General features: G+C 48.7%; 1 protein-coding gene across 9 annotated transcripts in view; it reads right to left on the bottom strand.

Annotated features, from left to right (window-relative positions):
• Window positions 1-22,600, bottom strand: part of GAS7 (growth arrest specific 7) — a 161,682-nt gene that overhangs the window by 48,023 nt on the left and 91,059 nt on the right. For 5 of the 9 annotated variants that reach the window (XM_075014662.1, XM_075014661.1, XM_075014670.1 and 2 more), the window contains 4 exons: window positions 16,637-16,705; window positions 14,452-14,549; window positions 12,538-12,591; window positions 2,869-2,958 (listed from right to left, as the gene is read on the bottom strand). In XM_075014662.1, the coding sequence (XP_074870763.1) occupies window positions 2,869-2,958; window positions 12,538-12,591; window positions 14,452-14,549; window positions 16,637-16,705 (311 nt within the window). Of the gene's footprint in view, window positions 1-2,868; window positions 2,959-12,537; window positions 12,592-14,451; window positions 14,550-16,636; window positions 16,706-17,124; window positions 17,310-17,465; window positions 17,553-22,600 lie in introns of those variants that run through there. The other 4 variants (XM_075014664.1, XM_075014663.1, XM_075014669.1 and 1 more) reach the window with 3 other exon arrangements.

Consider the following 22,600-nt stretch of genomic DNA (forward strand, 5'->3'; position numbering starts at 1 on the left):
TCCTGGGATCTAACCTGCTGATTAGAACATGAAAGACACTTTGAAATGCATCTTGGAAGAACATTAAATGGCTTCCTCCTTTCTAATCAACATCTAACCCATCTTTTTTTTTTTTTATTTTTCTGATTTGTCAACCTTGATTACTATTTTTGGTTCTCTGTCCCTTAAATATTGAGTCTGTTCTGGTATGGCTATGGTCTGAAGAAGTGGGTCTGTCCCACAAAAGCTCATCACCTAATAAATTATTTTGTTAGTCTTTAAAGTGCTACTGGACTGCTTTTTTGTTTTGATCTAACCCTTCAGTGCTTAAAAGAATATAACTGGTGTGATTCACTTTTCAGCGTGCAAAAAACAGCCTTATTTCATGGACTAATAGTAATGCCATTATCTCAGTCTTCCAATCACTGTTTGTGTATTATTTGGCCCTGTTCCTTCCTGGGATAATTCCCCTAATTTTGGAACAGTTTGGTGCCTTCTCCCTTTTTCATTTTCACCTTTTCTTTTTCTCTCTTCCCCACACTTTTGAATAATGTCTAACTCCAACACCCATCTTTCTGGTGCACAGAAACAGGGAAAGTTTTCAGCACTGCTATGCTTTTTTCTCACTGTAGGGTTCTTTGCTTGTCTATTGCCTTGCTGGTGTAGCAATGTATTGTACACAAATCTCAGAAACTAACTTAAAAGCTTTGTGACTTGCATCTAGCACTTCTAGGAAACAAACCTGGAAGGTAAGGGAAAAAATTCTCAGTATTTAACAGCTTTCAGTGTCTGTCATTTGGATATCAGTCATTTCTTCGTTTACCAATCAAAAGAGGGCTCTGTGCCATTTGTCACGTCAGAGGCACCTTTCTATGGTTCCTTGCTGTTTGAGCTATACCACTGTCAGCCGTTGTCAACTCTGTTACTAAATCTGCAAGGCAATCTCTATAGTCCTGTACATGGTTGTGGGCATGGCCATCCACAGGCAATGGCTGTTCTATTTTGGGGATCGCCTCAGGATCTGTGCCACTACGTGTTTTTATTGGAGCACATAAAATAATGGAATTCTTATCCCACAGGAAACGCTGAGATTTTGAAATTTTGTTTTACCTCAAATGGGGATACATAGTCAAAGTCTGAATTTTTCACAGAATGAAATATTCTGAAACATTTCATTTCTAATTTTAGCTATTTTGTTCTATAATGCAAGTAAAATGATAAAGTCAAGAGAAAACGTTGATAATTTTCAATTGAAAAACAATGATGAAATTGATTCAAAAGCTGAAAACATTTTGATTTGGTTGACACGTCGTTTTCTGACAGAAGCTATCAAATCAGCTCTTTGTCTGCTGCATTCTGGCATTCAGTTCCGCAGGCTGACACCACTTCCCACAATTACTGGGGATGGTGGAAGACAGAGAGCTAGGAGCATAGTGCAAGCTAGACATGGTTTCCACTCTTTGGCTCAAGTCTTCAGATGGAGTGACTTTGACTTTGTTCTCTGCACGTCTGTTAGCTGAGCTTCAGCACACTGAGATTTACATCCCAGTGATACCCAGGTAATGTTCAGAGGGGAGGGGGTGAGGACTCCCATACATCCAGTTTTTCTGTTGAGCGAAACTACTCTGACTCCACTTACTTGGAGTTTTGACTTTTCTCACCCCCCCCTTTCTGTCCATCCAGCTAGAGCTTTTCCTGCATTCTCAAGCCTGTCTCAGAACCTTAGCTGCTGCATCTCTCTTCAGAGCAATCTGCTCTGGGCTGAGGTTAATAAGCCCTCCTCTCTCCCTGCAGGGGCTGTATTCTCTCTCTTGCCCCTTGAGCCTTTCCTTTGTTTCCCCGCTCCGGAGAGTGCCTCTAGCACCACACCGTGCTGTGTGCTTTATTAAGGACACTGCAGCAGTGATACAGGAGGCGGCAGAAAGTAGCTTTGTGTGGCACTGCTACCACTTGCAGCTTTTCCCCCCGCCAGTGAAAAGGGAGGGGTAGCAGCAGCACAGCCTGGAGATTTTATTCCACTGCTCTGATTGGCCAGAATTCCAGCCAATCAGAGAAGCGAAGGGCAGTGCCTGGGGTGTGTGCAGAGCAGTGTGTGTCCCAGGATGCTGCACAGGTAACACCCCTCTCCCCCCACACACTGCCCAGACATACACCCCTAAACCTCCTCCCACCCAGACCCTCACTCCAACTATGCTACTGACCCCACCCTCCCGTCTCATTCCCTCCACACTACTCCTGTCCCTTCCCTCCCAGACCCCTCATCCCCACCCTGACCCCTCCCTTCCAGACTTCACACCCTAAGCCCTCCTGTATCCTTCCTCCCACTTGGACCCCATGCTGCCTCCTGCCAAGACCTCCACCCTTCTCCTGCACCCTGTCCTGGTCAGAACCCCACATGAAGGCTGTGCCTATACTCCACTCCTGTTTAGATCACCCACCTCCAGCCCACTCCTGCACTTCTCCCAGATCCCCAGTCTGCAGCCTGCTCTCTCTCACCCAGATCCCACACCCCAAGCCTACTTCCTGGTAGCCACCTCTCAAACTGAACCCCTCATTTTTGGCCCCACCCCAGAGCCTAGCAGGGCCCACAAAATGTACTAGTGCTGTCCCCCGCCCCCCCAGGCTCTGGGACTGGTGTTCAAGGGAAATGAGGGCAGCCTCTCCATTTTTTTTTTTCAGTTGAGGACCACATCAGTGAGGGGTTTTGTTTTCTTTTGTTTGTTTCTCAGTTTTGTGACCTGCGACTGATTCTTCTGTGGGTCAGGGCCCCCGACCCAGAAGTTTCCCAACCCCAACCTGATTTAATGCATACCTAGCCATTTGTTGTGCTCTTCCTGAAACTCAGAAGCTGCAATGTAATGGTATGCAGTAGGTTGGCTCCCTACTTACCCAGAAATAATCACAGTAGCTCCACTCAGTGGGTTTCAGTAACTGCTGTTCTGGCATTGCGTCTGGGTGGGGAAAAGTCACACAGTTTATCTGCAAAAACCAAGCAAACTGCCTGTCAACAGGGCAAATAACAAGCAATGAAAGTTTGTGAATTGATAAGAAGCGAGTGAAACGTGTGGAAATCCAAAACAGCAAACCTAGATGAAATCCACGTCTCTGTTTGAGAACTAGCTGTTGTATTTGCTGAGTTATAGACAAAGATATGCGGAAAGAGACAGGGTTAAAGAGGTAATAACACTGGAGGAAAGCAAATCTGACACTAATTTTGAAAAAGAAATAAAGAAGCCGGATTCTAGCAGCTGCCAACCAGTGTGTTTAAGCAGTACCTCTAATGAAACACTGAAAGAAAAACTGCAAATATCTAAATAAACTAACAGAGCCACAAGCATCAGGCAGCACTGAGGGTTTTACAGACTGCATCACCTCAGACAAATGTCATTTCTTTGGTGTTTGTTATTCCTACCACAAAGGATGTTTTACATGTGCCCAAAGAGCATTCAAATGAAAGCTTAAGTACAGTCTTGAATTAAACTGGGCTTCAAGGAGGTATAGGTTCACAGACAGAGCTGTTTCCAAGACAGAGAAATTAAGGCAACTATGAAAGTGCAAGAAAGGCCCAGGGTTAGAGCAACAGTTCTCAAACTGCACTGCAGCCGCCTTCTGACAACAAAATTTACTACATGACCCCCGGAGCAGGGACCAAAGACTGAGCCTGCCTGAGCCCAGATGGCCTGGGAGAGGAGTCAAAGCTGAAGCTCCAGGGCTTCAGCCCAAAGCAGGTGCCTGTAACCTGAGCCCTGCCATCCAGGGCTGAAGTGCTTGTGCTTTTGCTCCAGCTCGGGACCCCAGCAATAGGATAATTGGACTGGAACTTTGTTTTGGACCTGGTTTTGGGATTAAGCTTTGGCCTCAGGCAGTGAGGTTCAAGCTTTGGTTTCAGCCCTGGGCTCCTGCAATATGACTTCCAATTTTCTAATTCCAGAAAACCTAACAACCTTGTCCCACCTTCTGCCATGCCCCTTACCAAGGCCCACCCCTGCTCACTCCATTACCCTTCCCTCCATCCCTTGCTCAGCTCCCCCACATCATCTCTCGAGCTCATTTTCACTGCAAGGCCCAAGCAAGCATAGTTGCTGCTTTGACAGACAGAATATGTAAAGTTCAGATTTAATTTGTTACAGAACACTAGAGCTGGCAGCAAAATAGTTAAAGAAGTTAATTATTTAAAAAAATGAATTCATGATTCTTTCTTTCCCCTCTTCCCATTTTTCATAACCAACTCCATGTTTTTTGTTCACTAAAGTTATTGTAAGTTTGTGTGTGGAATTAGGGCCACACTTTATCACATCTGTAATAAGGCAATTACACACCCACACCTGAAGCCCACACACAAATCCACAGAGTACAATCACAGAAATGCACCTGTCCAGATACTTACATATATAAATCTATAGAAACTGACTCCCCCACCTACATGCAGATATACATTTGTTATCATATGTACACATCTAACATGCAATAACACATATACTTCCCCATTATTTAATATTGCAACCGTTGTTTTGTGCCTAAAGACCTCAAGTAAGATTAGGACTCCAGGATGCCAGGTGCTGGTCGTACACATAAAAGGAAACAGTCTGCAAGCAAGGGTTTATAATATAGTTAAAGATGGGAAGAAATGTACTATACATTGACTCTTCTGCAATCACTAGTCAACAACAGTCACTTTTCAAGAAATCTGAGGAAGTGGGTCTTACCTATGAAACCTCATTACCTAATACATGAATTTGTTAGTCTTTAAGGTGCCACGGGACTACTTGTAAAATCCCTTGGGCTCAGTACCATTCCAGTGTTTGGAGACAATGAGCATGCTCCCTCCCCTCTCCCTTAGCTGGTGCTCAGCTCATTTGGTTCTTTTAATCTTTCCTCTTGTGTAAACACCATCTAGTCCCAATATCTAAAGTCTTTCTTTTATTCAATATCTTTCTGGTATCAAGGTGCCTAGAGCTGAACACTAAAGCCCGTATTCAGTCACAGTTTCATACAGGAGCATTAAGAATACCCTTTTCTGTAATGTGAAGTTGCAAACTATGCAAGGTGGCTCAGTAATTAAGATGTTAATTAACACTGATCCTTACCTCCACTGCCTGTACTTTCTCTGAGAAACCTCCCCATGACTGGATGCCTTCTGAAATATTAATGTTCTGGCATTATCATCTTTCAGGGCTTGTCTACACTGGGATTTTTCTTCCGTAAAAACACCTTTCTTCCCTAAGAAAACACTTTGCCACCATGCAGCTGAACATACAAGAAGTCATGTGGCACCTTACAGACTAACATATACTTTGGAGCATAAGCTTTCATGGGCAAAGACCCGCTTCATCAGATGCATGAGTGGGCCCACTCATGCATCTGACAAAGCGGTTCTTTGCCCATGAAAGCTTATGCTCCAAAGCATATGCTAGTCTATAAGATGCCACAGGACTTCTTGTTCTAGAAGATACAGACTTACACAGCTACCCCTCTGATACAGCTGAGCCTGTTATTCAGGAATAACAGGGCATTTAACACAATAGTAACTCCACTTAAACAAATTACTTTTACCACTCTCTCTTTCAATTCTGCAGTTGAATCTGTGTGTACAAAGCAGAGCTAATTACAGCTTAATTGACCTCCTTGGAGGCTGTCCATGAAACTCAAGTTAGCAGCCACTCTATGCAGCTCTGCAAATTCTACCACCTTTTTTTGCAGGTATCCCAAATTGCTGCAGTCAGGCTCTGGCACTTGGCTGCTTCGGGACTCTGACGCTGGCTCAACAGAGCTCCACCTCCTGGGGCTCTGGTTCTCCCCATGGGCTGCAGCAGGTCTCCACGCCAGCTCCCATTCTCCAAGCTCCATCCCCAGTCCAGGGCTCCGGGGGGGCCACAGCAGGGCTCCCTGCCAGCCCTGATCCAGGGCTCCATGGGGCAGCAGTGGGGCTCACCACCAACCCCACACCCAAGGCTTGGCATGGCTGCAGCAGCTCTCCCCGCCAGCCTCATGCACCAACGTTCCACCCCAGCCCAGGGCTCGGCAGGGCTGCAGTCGGTCTCACCGCCAGCTCCATGCGCTGACCTTCCTCCCCAGTCTGGGTCTCAGTGCAGCAGCAGCAGCTGGTCTCCCTGCTGGCCCTGTGGTCTAGCCCTGGTCAGATTCTTATTGTCAGTGACTTTAATAATAATTTTACAGTAATTTTGGGCTGAAAAATGATTCATTGAAGTTGGTGGCAACACTCCTTTCACGTGCTAGGTGGTCTTTTGAAAATTATACAAGCACTGGTTTAGTCCATTGTATGCAATGCATCAGCTTTGCTACGTGCTTCCTCCTAATCAAATTACCAGAGCAATATTTTTAGTAATAGGATCTATCAATGTACATTTCACATTTGGCATAAATTTGTCATTATTTTTGTTGCCTTTCTGCACCCAGGGCTGTATCGTGACATCCATAGTTGTTCAGAGCCGTTAATTATTTTTACTTAATTGATGGTATGATTTGAAATGAACTTCGTTTCAGACATGGTCATTTTGGGGAAAGACATTTGTAGCTGCATTTATGATAAAATATATCTCAGGAATAAAAAAAGAGTTGATCATTACCTGGTTTTGCAGTATGAACAGTAATATGCGATGAACAAATGGTTATAACTGTAGGATAAATAGAATCGTAATCTAGAATATCTAAGACCAAGCAGTTTTATAAAAAGGTTTTAAAACTCATATGAAAATTTTTTGCCTATATGTATTACACATTTATATTTGGCGTTGATGTTAAGAGTAAAGAGCACTGGAATATGATTTGCTTGATACTATTATCGGGAATTATTGCCTCCTATACGAAGTAGCGTTGACAAACTTTTCTAGCGAATCAGTGCTCATTTTCTAATTTAAATATAACAATACTATTTTACCCACCCCAAAGCATTTTCAGAACAGAATATAATAATCTGTTGTCATCTCTGCCTGCGTTGGAATGCAGTATCGGTTTAAGGGCTCACTGTAGCAGTACACAGTCTGTAGGAAAGAATTTAGAATACCATATATGTATTTGAAATAGGAGGCCAAATTACGTTGTATACTCTTGTCACTCAAGTTAGAAGTAGAACAATGAACGAGTTTAATGAGTAGTATGAACAAGTAATCAATGAGCAAGAAACAAAGGAAAGATGGAGTATTTGTAGAGTTTAAGGCTCTGGGTCTTTTGTGGAAGAGCTCCTGTGCCTTTGCTTTTAAAGGGACTGGGAGCAACAGCAGCTGCAGGCAGGTGCAGAAGGTTACTCTGCTGATTCACAAAGGCAGTCATGCCAAGTGAGTCTCATTAAATCCCCCTCAGTGGAGGTAGAGCTAGAAAGACTTAGTGAAGGGACATATGCAAGCATATCAAGTCCCAATAACAAGGTAAGTCTCTGCAGTAACTTGCAAGTTTCAGTTGACTTGTTTTGAAATACAGTCCTGCTTTCAAGGCCGTTGTTTGAAATGGAGGAAGCTAAATAAAGTCAACTCCCAGAAAGCAAGTATGTGTGATAGTAATCTACTCTATATGTGCTGCTGTGTTATGGGGTGGAAAACCTGGCTGCTTGCAGGGAATAAGGACAAACTACAAAGTGTTCCAGGGTGCTAACTGGGAGAGTGACAACTGTGACAATAAAAATCTCTTCAGTTTTCCCTCTAAACTGCAATGAAAATAAAGGACACTGTACCCAGACAGTAGTTCTTAATGGTTCTCAATCCTGCTGGAAAAGTATAAAAAGTGGGGTTCCGCAGGGGCCTGTGCTAGGACCGGTTCTCTTCAATGTCTTCATCAATGATTAAGATATTGGCATAGAAAGCACGCTTATTAAGTTTGCAGATGATACCAACTTGGGAGGGGTTGCAACAGCTTTGGAGGATAGGGTCATAATTCAAAATGATCTGAATAAATTGGAGAAATGGTCTGAGGTAAACAGGATGAAGTTTAATAAGGACAAATGCAAAGTGTTCCACTTAGGAAGGAACCATCAGTTTCACACATACAGAATGGGGAAAGACTCTCTAGGAATGACTACAGCAGAAAGGGATCTAGGGATTATAGCGGACCACAAGCTAAATATGAGTCAACAGTGTGATGCTGTTGCAAAAAAAGCAAACATGATTCTAGGCTGCACTAACAGGTGTGTTAGGAACAAGACACGAGAAGTCATTCTTCCGCTCTATTCTGTGCTGGTTAGGCCTCAGCTGGAGTATTGTGTCCAGTTCTGGGCACTGCACTTCAAAAAAGATGTGACAAAACTAGAGGGGGTCCAGAGAAGAGTGACAAGAATGATTAAAGGTCTAGAGAATGTGACCTATGAAAAAAGGTTGAAAGAATTGGGCTTGTTTAGTTTGGAAAAGAGAAGATTGAGGGGAGATATGATAGCGGTTTTCAGGTATCTAAAAGAGAGTCATAAGGAGGAAGGAGAAAACTTCTTCTTCTTGGCCTCTGAGGATAGAACAAGAGGCAATGGACTTAAACTGCAGCAAGGGAGGTTTAGGTTGGATATTAGGAAAAAGTTCCTAACTGTCAGGGTGGTCAAACAGTGGAATAAATTGCCAAGGGAGGTTGTGGAATCTCCATCGCTGGAGATATTTAAGAACAGGTTAGATAGATGTCTATCACGGATAGTTTAGATAGTACTTGTTCCTGCCATTGGAGCAGGGGGCTGGACTCGATGGCCTCTCAGGGTCCCTTCCAGTCCTAGTGTTCTATGAAGGACAATCCAGGGAACTATAGACCCGTCAGCCTTACCTCAATCCATAGGAAAATAATGGAGGGAATCTTCAAGGAATCCATTTTGAAGCGCTTGGAAGAGGGGAAAGTGATCAAAAGTAGCCAACATGGATTCACCGGGGCAAGTCCTGCCTCACCAATCTGATCAGCTTCTATGACGACGTAAAAAGCTCTGCGGACATGAGGAAGTCAGTGGATGTGATATACCTTGACTTCAGCAAGGCTTTTGATATGGTCTCCCACAACATTCTTGTCCATAAGTTAAGGAAATATGGATTGGATCCTTGGACTATAAGATGGATAGAAACCTGGCTTGATGGTCAGGCCTAACGGGTAGTGGTCAATATCTGGATGGTGGTCTGTTTCAAGCGGAGTGCTGCAAGGCTCAGTTCTGGGGCCGGTGTTATTCAACATCTTTATTAATGACCTGGATGAGGGACTGGGTTGCACCCTCAGCAAGTTTGCAGATGACACATAACTAGGGGGGAGAGGCAGATACATTGGAGGGTAGAGAGAGAATGCAGAGGGACCTGGATAAATTGGAGGACTGGGCCAAAATTAATCCGATGCGGTTCAATAAGGAGAAGTGTAGAGTCCTGCACCTGGAACGGAAGAATCCCAAACATTGTTACAGGCTGGGCACCGACTGGCTCAGCAGCAGTACGATGGAAAGGGACCTAGGGGTTATGGTGGATGAAAGGCTGGATATGAGTAAACAGTGTGCCCTTGTAGCCAAGGAAGCTAATGGCATACTGGGGTGCATCAGGAGGAGCATGTAGAGCAGATCTAGGGAAGTAGTTATTCCTCTTTATTCGGCACTGGTGAGGCCACATCTGGAATATTGCGTCCAGTTTTGGGCCCCCCCAGTATAAAAAGGATGTGGATTTGCTAGAGCAGGTTCAGCGAAGGGCAACAAAAATGATTAAGGGTCTGGAGCACATGACCTATGAGGATAAACTGAAGGATTTGGGCTTGTTTAGTTTACAGAAGAGAAGACTTAGAGGGGATTTAATAGCAGCCTTCAACTTCCTGAAGGGGAGTACTAAAGAGGAGGGTGAGAAATTGTTCTCAATGGTGTCAGATGGCAGAACAAGGAGTAATGGTCAGAAGTTGAAGAGGGAAAAGTGTAGGTTAGATATTAGGAAAAACTTCTTCACCAGGCGGGTGGTGAAGCATTGGAATGCGTTGCCTAGAGAGGTGGTGGATTCTCCATCCCTTGAGGTTTTTAAGTCCCGGCTGGACAACGTCCTGGCTGGGATGACTTAGTCGGGGTTGATCCTGCTTGAAGCAGGGGGCTGGACTAGATGACCTCCTGAGGTCCCTTCCAGCCCTATGATTCTATGACACTACATCTCATATCAAATTGCACACCTGGCTACTGGACTTTGGGGCTGCAGTAGGGCTCTGGTCCACCTGTACAGGCCTCCAGCCCTGGTACTGGGTTCCCTGAGGCTGAGTGAGCCACTTGCCCTAGTTTTGGCTCTGGATGCAGTGACAGGTCCAACTCACCAGATCTCTTCCTTGGTTCTCTCAAATTTCTTACCTCCCTTCCCCCAGCCAGGCACTGATCTCTCCCCATACACAAACTAGCTGTCCCCAGCCAGGCACTGGATCTCTCCCTCTGCTAGCCAGGAACTCAACTGTCTTTACCCCCGCAGTCTTCAATATTTTGGAAACCTATCATGAGCATTTCCCCTGCTCTATTTCAAATTAATCAAGCACTAGACATGCAGTATCAGATACTTCAGCACACAGTGGGGTGCTCTCTCTGCCTTTTTTGTGGGGGGGAGGGGATTTCCTGCTTTTAATCATGGCTGCTTTACCCCAAGTATTTCAACTGCAAGTACTATGAACAGCTGGGTGCAATACTGGGGGCACTCCCCACATCAGCACTCAAGGCCCGCTGGATACCTGTACTCTGTCATCAAATCACAGTCCTACCGTCACCTCCTGTGTCACATTAAAGACCAGAGACTGCTCTGTTGCTACATCTTGTTCTTGCAATGCAGACATCCTGCATTGCTCCTTCCTTGCATATGCAGGAGAACTGGGCCCCCTCTAGTACTCTGAATGGTACAAAGGAACTGGGAATTGTGGGGGAAGATTCAGGAAGAGAAGGGGCTCCTGCAACAATTTCCCAATTCCCAGCGCACCTTGCATTTCCTGTTCACATCCCGCAAGGCCAGGCATGATGGGATACACACCCAAAATGCACTGCTCTCATTTCTGAATAGGGCTCTGTACTGTGAATGCTCATTTTGGAAATGCTCTTCAAGTGTGGACACTCTATTCAGAAATAACTTATTTCTACTTTAAGTAAAAATAAATCATTCCATAAAAACCCTGCAGTGTAAACATACTCTCAGTCAGAAAGGGAAGTTCCACTTGTAGGAAAATATTTGCCAGAATCATTCTTCACTGAAAATAAAGTGCTAATTTCCCACTTCTCCAATATCTAGTTCCATCCGATTGTCCCTGACTTTTCAAAAAGAAATGGCAGAGATTCAGTAAGCTTGTTAGACATGCCACCCAGAATGATATAGTATATGGTTTCCCAAACGGGGGGCCTGCCCCTCCGGGAGGGTGTGAAGAAAGTCCGGGGGAACCGTGAGGCAACCCAGCCCCTCCATCATTCCCCCCACCCCAAGTAAGAGCTGACCCTTGCTTCCGGCTCTCAGCCTCTGCCATTTCACATGGGTGACCCAGAGCAGCCGCTATAAAAAGCGGGCAGACAGCAAAGGCCCATGTGGAGCCCGCTGCCTCCTGCAAAGGTAAGTGAGTGTGGGTTAGGGACAAGAGGAAGATGGAGTTAGATGAGGGTCTAGTGGTGCCTGGCTTTGGGGGAGGGGAGGGGCTCAGGTGGCTGACTCATTCGGGCAAGCAGCTCGCAGCTCAGGCAGGCGCCTTGGGCAGCTGCCCCTGGGAGCACAAGGGCTTGGGTGGCTGGCCCCAGCAACGCAGGGCTCAAGTTGGCAGCTAGGGCAGCTGACCCACAGCTGGTGGGCAGGCTTCTGGCCCTGGCAGTGCGGGGGCTTGGGTGGGCAGAGTCAGCATTCCTTACTAATTACTTATAAGGCTCTATTTCAACTCTATCATTGCTAGAACAGAAACAAATTTTTCCTTCTAAAAGTGGGGTATTTAGCACCTAGAAGCAAATACAATGGCAAAAAAAGGTAGAGAATGGAAGCCATATAGGCCATTCTTAGCAGAATTACTCACAGAGTAGGTACAGATGATAGCACATGGCACAGCTCTCTCTTGCATCACTGTATCATTTTGATTTGTATTGATTTTCAGCATGAGACTTTCAAGTGCTGGTGAATGACAGTGGCCTACTAGCCTTGCAGAATGAAGATTTACATTCATTCACAGAATGGGCTCTCTTCAAGCAGAAGAGGCTTATCTAACGCGTTCCTTGTCCCTGCTTGGAGGTAGCACCGCTAGAGCTCCCAGCAGCTAAATGTCTATTGTTCATTGACACTGGTGCCTCTGTTGGCAGGATGCAGAAGATTGCAGTTATTGTCAATTCTATATTTATCATCTGGAATTACATCATCAACACATATGACTAAGGCTATTTTATTATAGTTGCTTTTTCTTCTGTTCCCCATAAAACACAACAGAGTCTCTCTGGACTGAGCTTTAGAAATGTGCCTTCTGGTTGGATTGGCTGCCCCAGGACTACCCCACTCACTGGGGAGCTTTGTTTGCCATCCCAGAATGCTCTGCCCTGCCCCAGCAGCTGGCTCACCTACTGCAAGCCCTCAGCACAACAGTAGGGATCTTTGCCCAGACCCTGCCCGCAACACAGCCAGCTGTCCTTACCGTCTGTGAGTTCTCCCTGGCCGGCCTCCTGGACACACGTGGGGACCCTGGACTCTGTGGAGAGAGAGAGAGGCACTGTATGTGTTCCCTCCATGGCGGAAGAGTCTGTGGGTATGGTTGGCCTGAGCTGTGCAGCAAATCACTGAAAGCTGCATGTCTAGCTGAAGAAGGTGGAGGCAGCAGGCAAGGGAATGACACCAGGCCATGGAGCTGCCCTGGACACCCATTAAGCCCCTATGCCCCTTCCCCACTGAGCCTTTCCACTTTACCCCAACCACTGAGTGCTGCAACCTTTCCCTGGAGAGCCCTCCATTGCATTCCCACCGCTGAACCCTGTTGCCCCTTCCCAGCTTTGCCCTTCCACAAACACCATGAGCCTTTTTCCCAGCTCTTACCCACACACTTCCACTGAGCTCTGGCATCCCTTCCCTGCTGAGCCCTTCCCCAGTGTACCCCACCCCTGAACGTCCGTGCCTCATCCCTGCTGTGGCCTTCCACTGCACCCTCACTATTGAACCCTCATATGTTTTCTGAGCTATGCCCCTTCACTGCACCCTCACTACAGAGTCCTGGTACCACTTCCCACTGCACATTTCCACTGTAGCCCTCACCACCCCCTGAAACCCTATACCCCTCCTTAGCCCCTTCCTGTCCATGTCCCCATCACCGGGTTCTGCACTTCTTCCCTGTTGCACCTTTCACTGTGACCTTCCCCACTCAGTCCCTCCACCAAAGCTCTGCACCTGTTTCCCAGCCCCTACTTCTCCACTAAGCCCCAACACCTGCCTCCTACTGTATGGCTTCCTGGCTGTGCCCATCCAGTGCACCCCCATGCACACTTCCTCCTGTGCCACTCCCTGCTGACCTTCCTCTAAGTCCTGAATCTCTTTATAGCTGTGATTCACCACTGCACCCCTGCACCACTCCACTGTGTCCCTGCACCAGTACTGAGCCTCTTCCTGGCTGTACCCCTTCACTGAGTCCTAAGCCCCTTCCCAACTGGTGTGTTTTCACTGTGCCATAGTATTCCTGCATCCATCCACTAAGCCCTTGCACTCCTCCACTGTGCCCCGCCACCATAGTGACTATACCTCCTGTGACAATCCACAGAAGCACTGGTCCTACTGCAGCGCCGCCCTGCCCAGACACTCTGAACCCACTGCGCTCCTTCATGCCATGCACCACACACAATACCAAATTCTGAATTCCTGCAGAACTGAACTGATTCTGAGTGGTTTGTCGCTTTGGAGAATTCTACTAATTCTAGTGTTTCCAACTGTCTAATTGCATCAACCCAAACAACTTTGTTCCATCCCTGCCCTGCCCCTTACCCAAGACCATGCCTTTTCCCTGTGGCCTGGCCCCTACCTACTTCATCCTTCCTCCCCCTATGCTTGCTCTCCCCAGACTCACTTTCCTTGGACTGGAGCAGGGGGTTGGAATGCAGGCCCTGGTCTGACAGTGAGAGCTTTGGAATGTGGGAGTGGGCTTTGGTATGGGACAGAGGTTCAGTGGGGTTTGGGGCACAGAGTCTGGACAGGAGTTTGGGTGTGGGAGGAGCTCAGGACTGGGACAGGTTTGGGGACAGGAGGTGGTTCAAGGTGCAGGCTCTGGTTCAGCACTGCTTACCTCAGGTGGGTCCCAGAAGCGACCAGCATATCCTGGCTCCTAGGCTCAGGAGCAGCCAGGTGGCTCTGCATACTGTCCCTGAAGTAGATAGTGCTAGGGATACTGTAAGTGCACAGTGACCCCCTGGCTGCCCACATGTATACTACCTATATGCAAACATATCTGATCCAGCTCCATATACAGACTGCTGCTCTGATTGGGTTCTAGTGGCTTCTAAAGCGTGCTCACTGGAATTGTCACTGAAAGGCACACAAACTAATTCTACATCTCTGAATTAGAGCGTACCTCAAAACGTACCTGGTGGTCCCCGCTGAGTTTTCGCAGACTCATATGACTAGGCTCCATTTGATACATGGGCTTCACAGGGGTATGATATCCATTCACTGTAAGAAACGCACAAAGGAGGTGAGAAGAGCTTTTCTAGGCATCCACTATTTAAATACAGACTTTCAATTATACTTGATCACTTTATCATAACAGTAAGTTCACAGAACCCTCTAACAAGATACTGATGATACCGCAGAAGTGCCTGAACAGACTCCTGAAGAGGCCTGGACTAACTTGCTGTAACTGGATGGGGCAATGCCCACCCAGAACTCAGTAGCATATCTAGCCCCTTGACCTAGGCCTCTTCTCGCTGCTTGAGGGCAGACTAAATTCTGCAAAGTTAGATTGCTGCAGAAAAGGTCCAAAGAAGACACCCTAAAGCTGGAATTCTCACTAGCTGATTTAGTTCCTATGTAGCACATACTAATTCCCCTTCTGTTACACAACACCAGCAGCCTGAAAGCCAGAGGAAAAGGACAACAATCCAATTCTGATTATATTTTAAAACTGCGTGATTTGAAAATCCATCCCCCCATTTTTTTAGGCCTGGCTTCTAGCAGCTTGGGGTTTGAAACTGCAGCTGCTTCTTGAACAGCCAACACTAAGCATAACACAGAAGCCAGTCTTAGCATCAAATAATGAATGTAAAAGGCTTCTGCACCCTCCATTTTCAGGATCACGTACATCATAAATCCTCCTTTTCAGAGCATTTAGCTTGACTCCATGTTGAAATCCTAATGTCTCCCTATAGGATGGATGTCCCCAGTAGCCTGTTGCATAGAGTCTGAGAAATGGGGAAAGAACATACTGGTCCTGCCTCAAGTGAGGGAGGAATTCATGTATATAAATAACCCTGTTTACTAGGACACAGAGAATCTCTATAATAGACACTCCCCTAAGTAATACCTCTGTCAGATCCACGTGCTTCTCCGCACCTGTTGGGTCTTCCCCAGTCCTTACTTTAAAAAATGTTCTATGACCCTTTTAAGAACAAGCAATCCGATTCTGCTTTGATTTAGGTGGTGCCTATCCTTCCTGTATAGGCTCCCTCTTTGTCAAAAGTTTCCCTGGTTGCTAATAAATCTACATCTCCCTACATCACTGGCTCATCAACGCATTGGGACCTTACAGTGCCTTATGCATGGAATTGGATGCATTTCATAGAACCCCGTTACTGAAGTCCTGGATCTCAATCTTTGGACTAAAAACCTAAATCTGACCTACAGGACCTCTTCTCTATCATTGGCACTTACATATACCAATGCACAATCGGCCAGCCTAGCTCCACCCCACTAGTGACACCATGGCACAGCTGGCCAGCCCAGCTCCACTCCTGCCCAGACCAGTTCTACCCCACTAGTGACACCTGGGCACAATTGCCCAGCCAGCCAGCCCATCTCCACCCCTGTTCAGCCCAGTTCTAATCCACCAGTGACGACCACTGGCTCCTCTGCAGCACTAACATACATCGATCTAGTTGCCTCAAGAGATCTGCAACCCTTGCACAAAGCAAGCAAGTAACCATGCAATTCTCCTAGTCATTGCAAACCCAACTGTCTATATATTTAATGATTAAATACCTCATTACTCACACCTGACTCTTCCCAATAACTTTGGAAGGTATCCTCAGTATGAGAGGATATCATGACATCATCTGGAAAGAGGGTCCCAACTACAAGATCATTTCCCAATACTCCAGTCTGATGCTCTGCTTCCCTGACACCTTCACCTCTCCAAAAACACAGAGGCTCCTTGACTGGAGGTTGGACTGTTCTACTGTGTCCCAGGAAGCCTCATCTGTGTGTCTCTCTCTCTTTCTTAGCTCCTCCAGTACAGCTACCCTGGTCTCCAACCCCCTTACATGATTTCTGAGGGCCAGGGGCTCCTTATAACAAATGCACACATGCTATCTGCCTATAGGTCATGTACTCATACATGCTATATTGGGTGCAATAAACTGGATAGTCCCCATTCTCTTATTTAGCTTCTGATTGCTTTCTCTCTAATTCCTTTTTATACCAGGTGGTTTGCATTTTAGTTAAAAGAAGCTTAATAATCATTAAGTGTATCAAGCCCCCTTAAACTATCCTGTAATCTCCCTCACAAAATTGTTGTTAGCTGCTCTGTTCACTAGCTGCAATACCTGCAGACACAGAACTCTTCTGGCTCCCAGGGCTTTCAGGCACACTGCTCGGCCGCTCCCAAGTGGTTTCTGTCCAAAAAGAACAGGAGAATCAGTGCAGCATGGCTCAGCAAGCATGGCACAGCACTGATGTGCCACTCAATGCCCTCCCTCAGTCTCCTCTCAAGCCAGTGCACTACCAGATCCCTTGCATCAGATCCCTGCCCAGCCCATGCAGCACCACCCACAACCCCGCCCCAGTCCCCCGTCCAGCCAGTGCACTGCCACCCCGCACCTGGCCCCAGTCCCCCGCCCAGGCAGCACAGCTCTCCCCACTCTCCCTGCCCCAGTACCCCGCCCAGGCAACGCAACGCCCACCCCACGACCCGGCCTCATTCCCCCGCCCAGCCAGCGCGGTATCGCCGCCACCCGCTCCTTCCACGCACTCTGTAAGAGACTCCCCTCACCCCACATCTCCGTCCGCGCAGCAGCGCTTCTAAGCCGCTAACCTGCGTCCCGCCGGCGCCGGCGCCGGCGCCTTGCCCTGCCACGCAGACTGCGCTGCCTTGTGCGGAGCCACGGGCGGAACGGGTTATGGGGAAACAAGCCTGGGCAATCTGCGCCGTTAGCCGAGCGTGTCACTGACCAACGGCCGTCTCCTCGACCCCCTAGCCGCAGAGCCCGGGATCGAGGCCGTAAGGCCTCCCTCCCCGACCCTCACAGCTGGGGGCGGTTGGTTGCTGTGCAACAGTCCGCGTGACGCAAAGCGGCACTGCGACTGCGCTCCCCGCACGGGGTATTCCATTCCGGGCAGTGGGGGAACTCGACCCTGTGTATCCTCCCCACTCACCTGGCAGGCCAGCACCACCGCTCCTGGCGGCCTCTGGGCTTTAGGGTCTCAGACCAGCACGCGGCCTCCAGCGCTGATCACGCTCCTAGCCCATTGGCTGGAAAGTGGCCAATGGAAGCAGGGGGCGGGGCGAGAGCTGTCCGACCCCCACCGTATGGAGAGGGCGGAGGACAGGTCAGCTCCGTCCCCCCCCAAAAAAAGCTTAAGGGCAGCTTCTCTCCCCTAGACCCTCACAGCGCCCCTGAGCAGCCCAGTCTATCCCACTAGTGCCACCCTCGCACAGCCGGCCAGCCCAGCTCCACCCCAGCACAGCCCAGTTCTACCCCACTAGTCCCACCCTGGCACAGCCGGCCAGCCCAGCTCCAACACTGCACAGCCCAGTTCCAACCCACTAGTGCCACCCTCGCACAGCCGGCCACCCCATCTCCACCCCAGCACAGCGCAGTTCTACCCCACAAGTGCCACCCTGGCACAGCCGGCCAGCCCATCTCCATCCTGGCACAGCCCAGCTCCACCCCAGCACAGCCCAGTTCTAACCCACTAGTCCCAACCTGGCACAGCCGGCCAGCCCATCTCCATCCTGGCACAGCCCAGCTCCACCCCAGCACAGCCCAGTTCTACCCCACTAGTCCCACCCTGGCACAGCCGGCCAGCCCAGCTCCAACACTGCACAGCCCAGTTCCAACCCACTAGTGCCACCCTCGCACGGCCGGCCACCCCATCTCCACCCCAGCACAGCGCAGTTCTACCCCACAAGTGCCACCCTGGCACAGCCGGCCAGCCCATCTCCATCCTGGCACAGCCCAGCTCCACCCCAGCACAGCCCAGTTCTAACCCACTAGTCCCAACCTGGCACAGCCGGCCAGCCCATCTCCATCCTGGCACAGCCCAGCTCCACCCCAGCACAGCCCAGTTCTACCCCACTAGTCCCACCCTGGCACAGCCGGCCAGCCCAGCTCCAACACTGCACAGCCCAGTTCCAACCCACTAGTGCCACCCTCGCACGGCCGGCCACCCCATCTCCACCCCAGCACAGCGCAGTTCTACCCCACAAGTGCCACCCTGGCACAGCCGGCCAGCCCATCTCCATCCTGGCACAGCCCAGCTCCACCCCAGCACAGCCCGGTTCTAACCCACTAGTCCCAACCTGGCACAGCCGGCCAGCCCATCTCCATCCTGGCACAGCCCAGCTCCACCCCAGCACAGCCCAGTTCTACCCCACTAGTCCCACCCTGGCACAGCCGGCCAGCCCAGCTCCAACACTGCACAGCCCAGTTCCAAACCACTAGTGCCACCCTCGCACAGCCGGCCACCCCATCTCCACCCCAGCACAGCGCAGTTCTACCCCACAAGTGCCACCCTGGCACAGCCGGCCAGCCCATCTCCATCCTGGCACAGCCCAGCTCCACCCCAGCACAGGCCAGTTCTACCCCACTAGTCCCACCCTGGCACAGCTGGCCAGCCGATCTCCAACCTGGAACACCCCACCACAGCCCAGTTCTACCCCACTAGTCCCATCCTCGCACAGCCGGCACAGCCCAGCTCCAACCCAGCACAGCCCAGTTCTACCCCACTGGTCACACCCTTGCACAGCCGGCCAGCACAGCTCCACCCTGGCACAGCCCAGCTCCACCCCAGCACAGCCCAGTTCTACCCCACTAGTCCCACCCCCGCACAGCCAGCCAGCCCAGCTCCAACACTGCACAGCCCAGTTCTACCCCACTAGTGCCACCCTCGCACAGCCGGCCAGCCCATCTCCATGCTGGCACACCCCAGCACAGCCCAGTTCTACCCCATTAGTCCCACCCTCGCACAGCTGGCCAGCCCAGCTCCACCCCAGCACAGCCCAGTTCTATCCCACTAGTCCCCACAGGTGGCTGCCCTCTAGCTTCCCATACTGAATTGTCTAGCACCATAGTGTGGGAGCAGACTTTGCTTGTGAAGATGGAGGCAAAAAAAACATTGAGTACTTCAGCTTTTCTTACAGCATTTGTCACTAGGTTACCTCTCTCATCTATAACAGCCCAACATCTTCTCCGAGAACCTGCTTATTGTTAACATGCCTGTAGAAACCCTTCTCATTACCCTGCACATCCCTTGTCAGCTTTACTTCCAACTGTATTTTCACTTTCCTGATTACTGCCCGGCCTTCTCCAGCCATATGTTTATACTCCTCCTCAGTCAATTGTCCATGTTCCCATTTCTTATAGGCATCCTTTCTGAGTTTAAGGTGTCCAAGGGTTTCCCTGTTAAGCCAACCTGGTTGCCTACCATATTTACATTTTTTTACTATGCAGCAGGATGGTTTGTTTCTGTGCCTTCAGTAAGACTTCTTTAAAATACTGCCAGTTGTCTTGAATGCTTTTCCCCTGCATCTTTGTTTCCCAAGCGATCCTGCCCATCAGTTCTCCCAGGGAGTCAAAGTCTGCTCTTTTGAAATCAAGGGTCTGTATGTTACTGCTCACCCTTCCTCCTTTTGTCAGGATCCTGAAATCTACCATATCATGGTTGCTGCAGCCCAGGTTGCCACCCACTTCTGTTTCTCATACTGGTTCTTCCCTGTTTGTGAGTTGCAGGTCAAGTTGTGCATGGCCCCTGGTCAGTTCCTTCAGCACTTGTACCAAGAAGTTATCTTCAACATTCTCCAAAATACCTTCTGGATTGTCTGTGTGCTGCTGTATTGGTCTCCCAGTTATGCAAATTACCCCACCAAGTCTCCATTATTCCAACCATCTCATACTTCTTTTACTGTGCCAGGGCCTCTAATTCTTCCTGTTTGTTCCCCAGGCTTCTTGCATTTGTGTTCAAGCACCTTAGAGAAGTGTCTGATTGGCCCACTTTCACCTCTTCACCCAGGAAACCTACTTTATTGTTCCCTACTCCTTCCCCACTTGCCTCAGGGCTTGTGTCACCATCCCCTGACACACCTAGTTTAAAGCCCTCCTCACTAGGTTTGCAAGCCTGCTTGCAAAATGCTCTTTCCTCTCTTCATTAGGTGGATCCCACCTCTTCCCAGCAATCTTGTTCATGAAAGAGAACCTCATGGTCAAAGAAACCAAATTCTTCTCTGCGACACCATCTTCACAACCACGCATTTACTTCTGCGATTCAACAATCCCTACCCAGACCCCTTCCTTCCACAGGGAGGATGGATGAGAACACCACTTGTGCTCCACATTCCTTGATCTTTCGTCCTAGAGTTACATAATCTGCCGTGATCTCGTCAAGATCTCTCTTGACTGTATCATTAGTTCCTACAGCAGCAGAGTAGTGATTTAAAGAGCTTGTGGCAGTGGCAGCAGCCTGGACCCAGGCCCTTTTAAATCATGAGGCCCTGGGGCAGCCACCCCCTTTACAACCACCTCAGTGGTCTTGTTCATAAATGGGCTAATCCATGCTGCCCAACACACTAGCCACATGTGGCTATTTGGCCAGTTAAGAGTGGTTAATTGAGTTGATCAATTCATATATTTTTCAGAATAATGGCTAGTTCACTATTGTGCCGATTCAGAAGTGACTGGACAATTGGCTCCCACCAATAACAGTCACAGTGACATCTGCTTGAAATTTCTGAAAGCTACAAGATACTATAGTAAGTCAGCAAAAAGAGCCTTAAAGATTCCCTGGAGGCATCTGCCTTGAAGAAAGAGTGTTATTCCCACTCAGACACACATACTTGCACATAAGATTACAGTTAGATGGCAAAAGTGAGTAACATATGACACCTAATACCCCCATTAATGAATTTTGACACCTGTGTTTTGAAAATCTGAGCAATATTGTAAAAAGGAAGTCTTCTTTGCTGTTAAGAATGTCCAAAATTACAAGATGTACACTAACCCACCAGGAGATGCAACCAGCATATAAACTCTAAGCTGAAAATGTCAGGGTTCTGTCACCAAGCAGTAATTTAGAACATACAGGACAAGTCTTTAGAGCTATAAAGCAAAACAGCAGACAGATCTGCTGACATGGGGGAGCGGGGAGGGGAGAGCAGTTGCCCCAGAGCTCAGCAATTCAAGAGAGGCTGGGGCTCCCAGACAGTGCCAGTGCCAGTGCCATCACCATCACAGCAGTGCTGGCGCCTAGAGCAGCAGACCCTTTCAAACACAGGTGGAGCACTGTGTGGTGCACTCCACATGGCTCTAAGAGTTGGGTGCTCCAGCCCTGCCCTTCCGTCCAAGACTCCTGTCCCTTCTGGGACAGCAGAGCCAGCCTCTCCCCACAACCTTGCTCAGGGACACAGCAAGTCTGCCAGCTCACTGACAACAGAACAGCATCTCTATTTTTATTTTTATTTTTATTTTGCATTTGTAGGTGTCTAAAAAAATTGATTGGCAGTGCAGATGACTTTTGAAATCTCAGATATAGTCTGTGGAACCCCAGGGCTCCACAGATGGAAAGCCACTACAATAGATAAAAGTCTGTCATCTGAAACCACCATCCACATCATGCTATTTATACAATCCAGTCTGTGAGCTGAAGTAACTCTTAAAAGCTTCCTTCACATCCAGTGAACAATTAAGAGAAGCACTGAAGAGAGAAATGACTCCTGGAACCACAGGCAATGAGTGGAAGTGCTTGGGGGGGAACAAGCACCCTCAGCATTGGTCATCCTCCCCTCCACGCTCACCGTCAGTACCACACCACCTGTGATGAGTGCAGGGGCAGTCCTGCTCCTTGCTCAGAGCAGCACAGTCTGAAAGCAGCACAAGCTTCCTAGCTCACGTTACTCCTAGGCTGCGCCGTTCCAGGGGAGAGAGGGACTGCCCTGCACTCAACAATAGTGGCAAAGTGTTTCCACAGAAAGAGGTGGACGGGATGGAGAGCTCATGGGAGGGGAAGAGGTGGGACATAGGCAGAGCAGGTACTGGAGGGGAGGGCTTTGGACGGGGCAGGGCAGAGGCACATGGCTGATGCTCTCCCCAGAATCTCTGCACTGGTCGCCTCTGCCGGTAACTGAGGCAGCAGGGCAGATATTTGGAAATTACAAGCTAGGAATTGGAGACTGGCCTTCCCAGACTGCATTTGTACAGTAAGAGGGAAATAACTAACGATGTCGATTACCAATGCTAACAAGTCAGAAGATGCTAGGTACATTGGCAGCCAACCATTTCCTTCTGAAGCAAAGTATT

Source organism: Carettochelys insculpta, chromosome 20, assembly GCF_033958435.1.
Source record: "Carettochelys insculpta isolate YL-2023 chromosome 20, ASM3395843v1, whole genome shotgun sequence".
Lineage (NCBI taxonomy): Eukaryota > Metazoa > Chordata > Testudines > Carettochelyidae > Carettochelys > Carettochelys insculpta.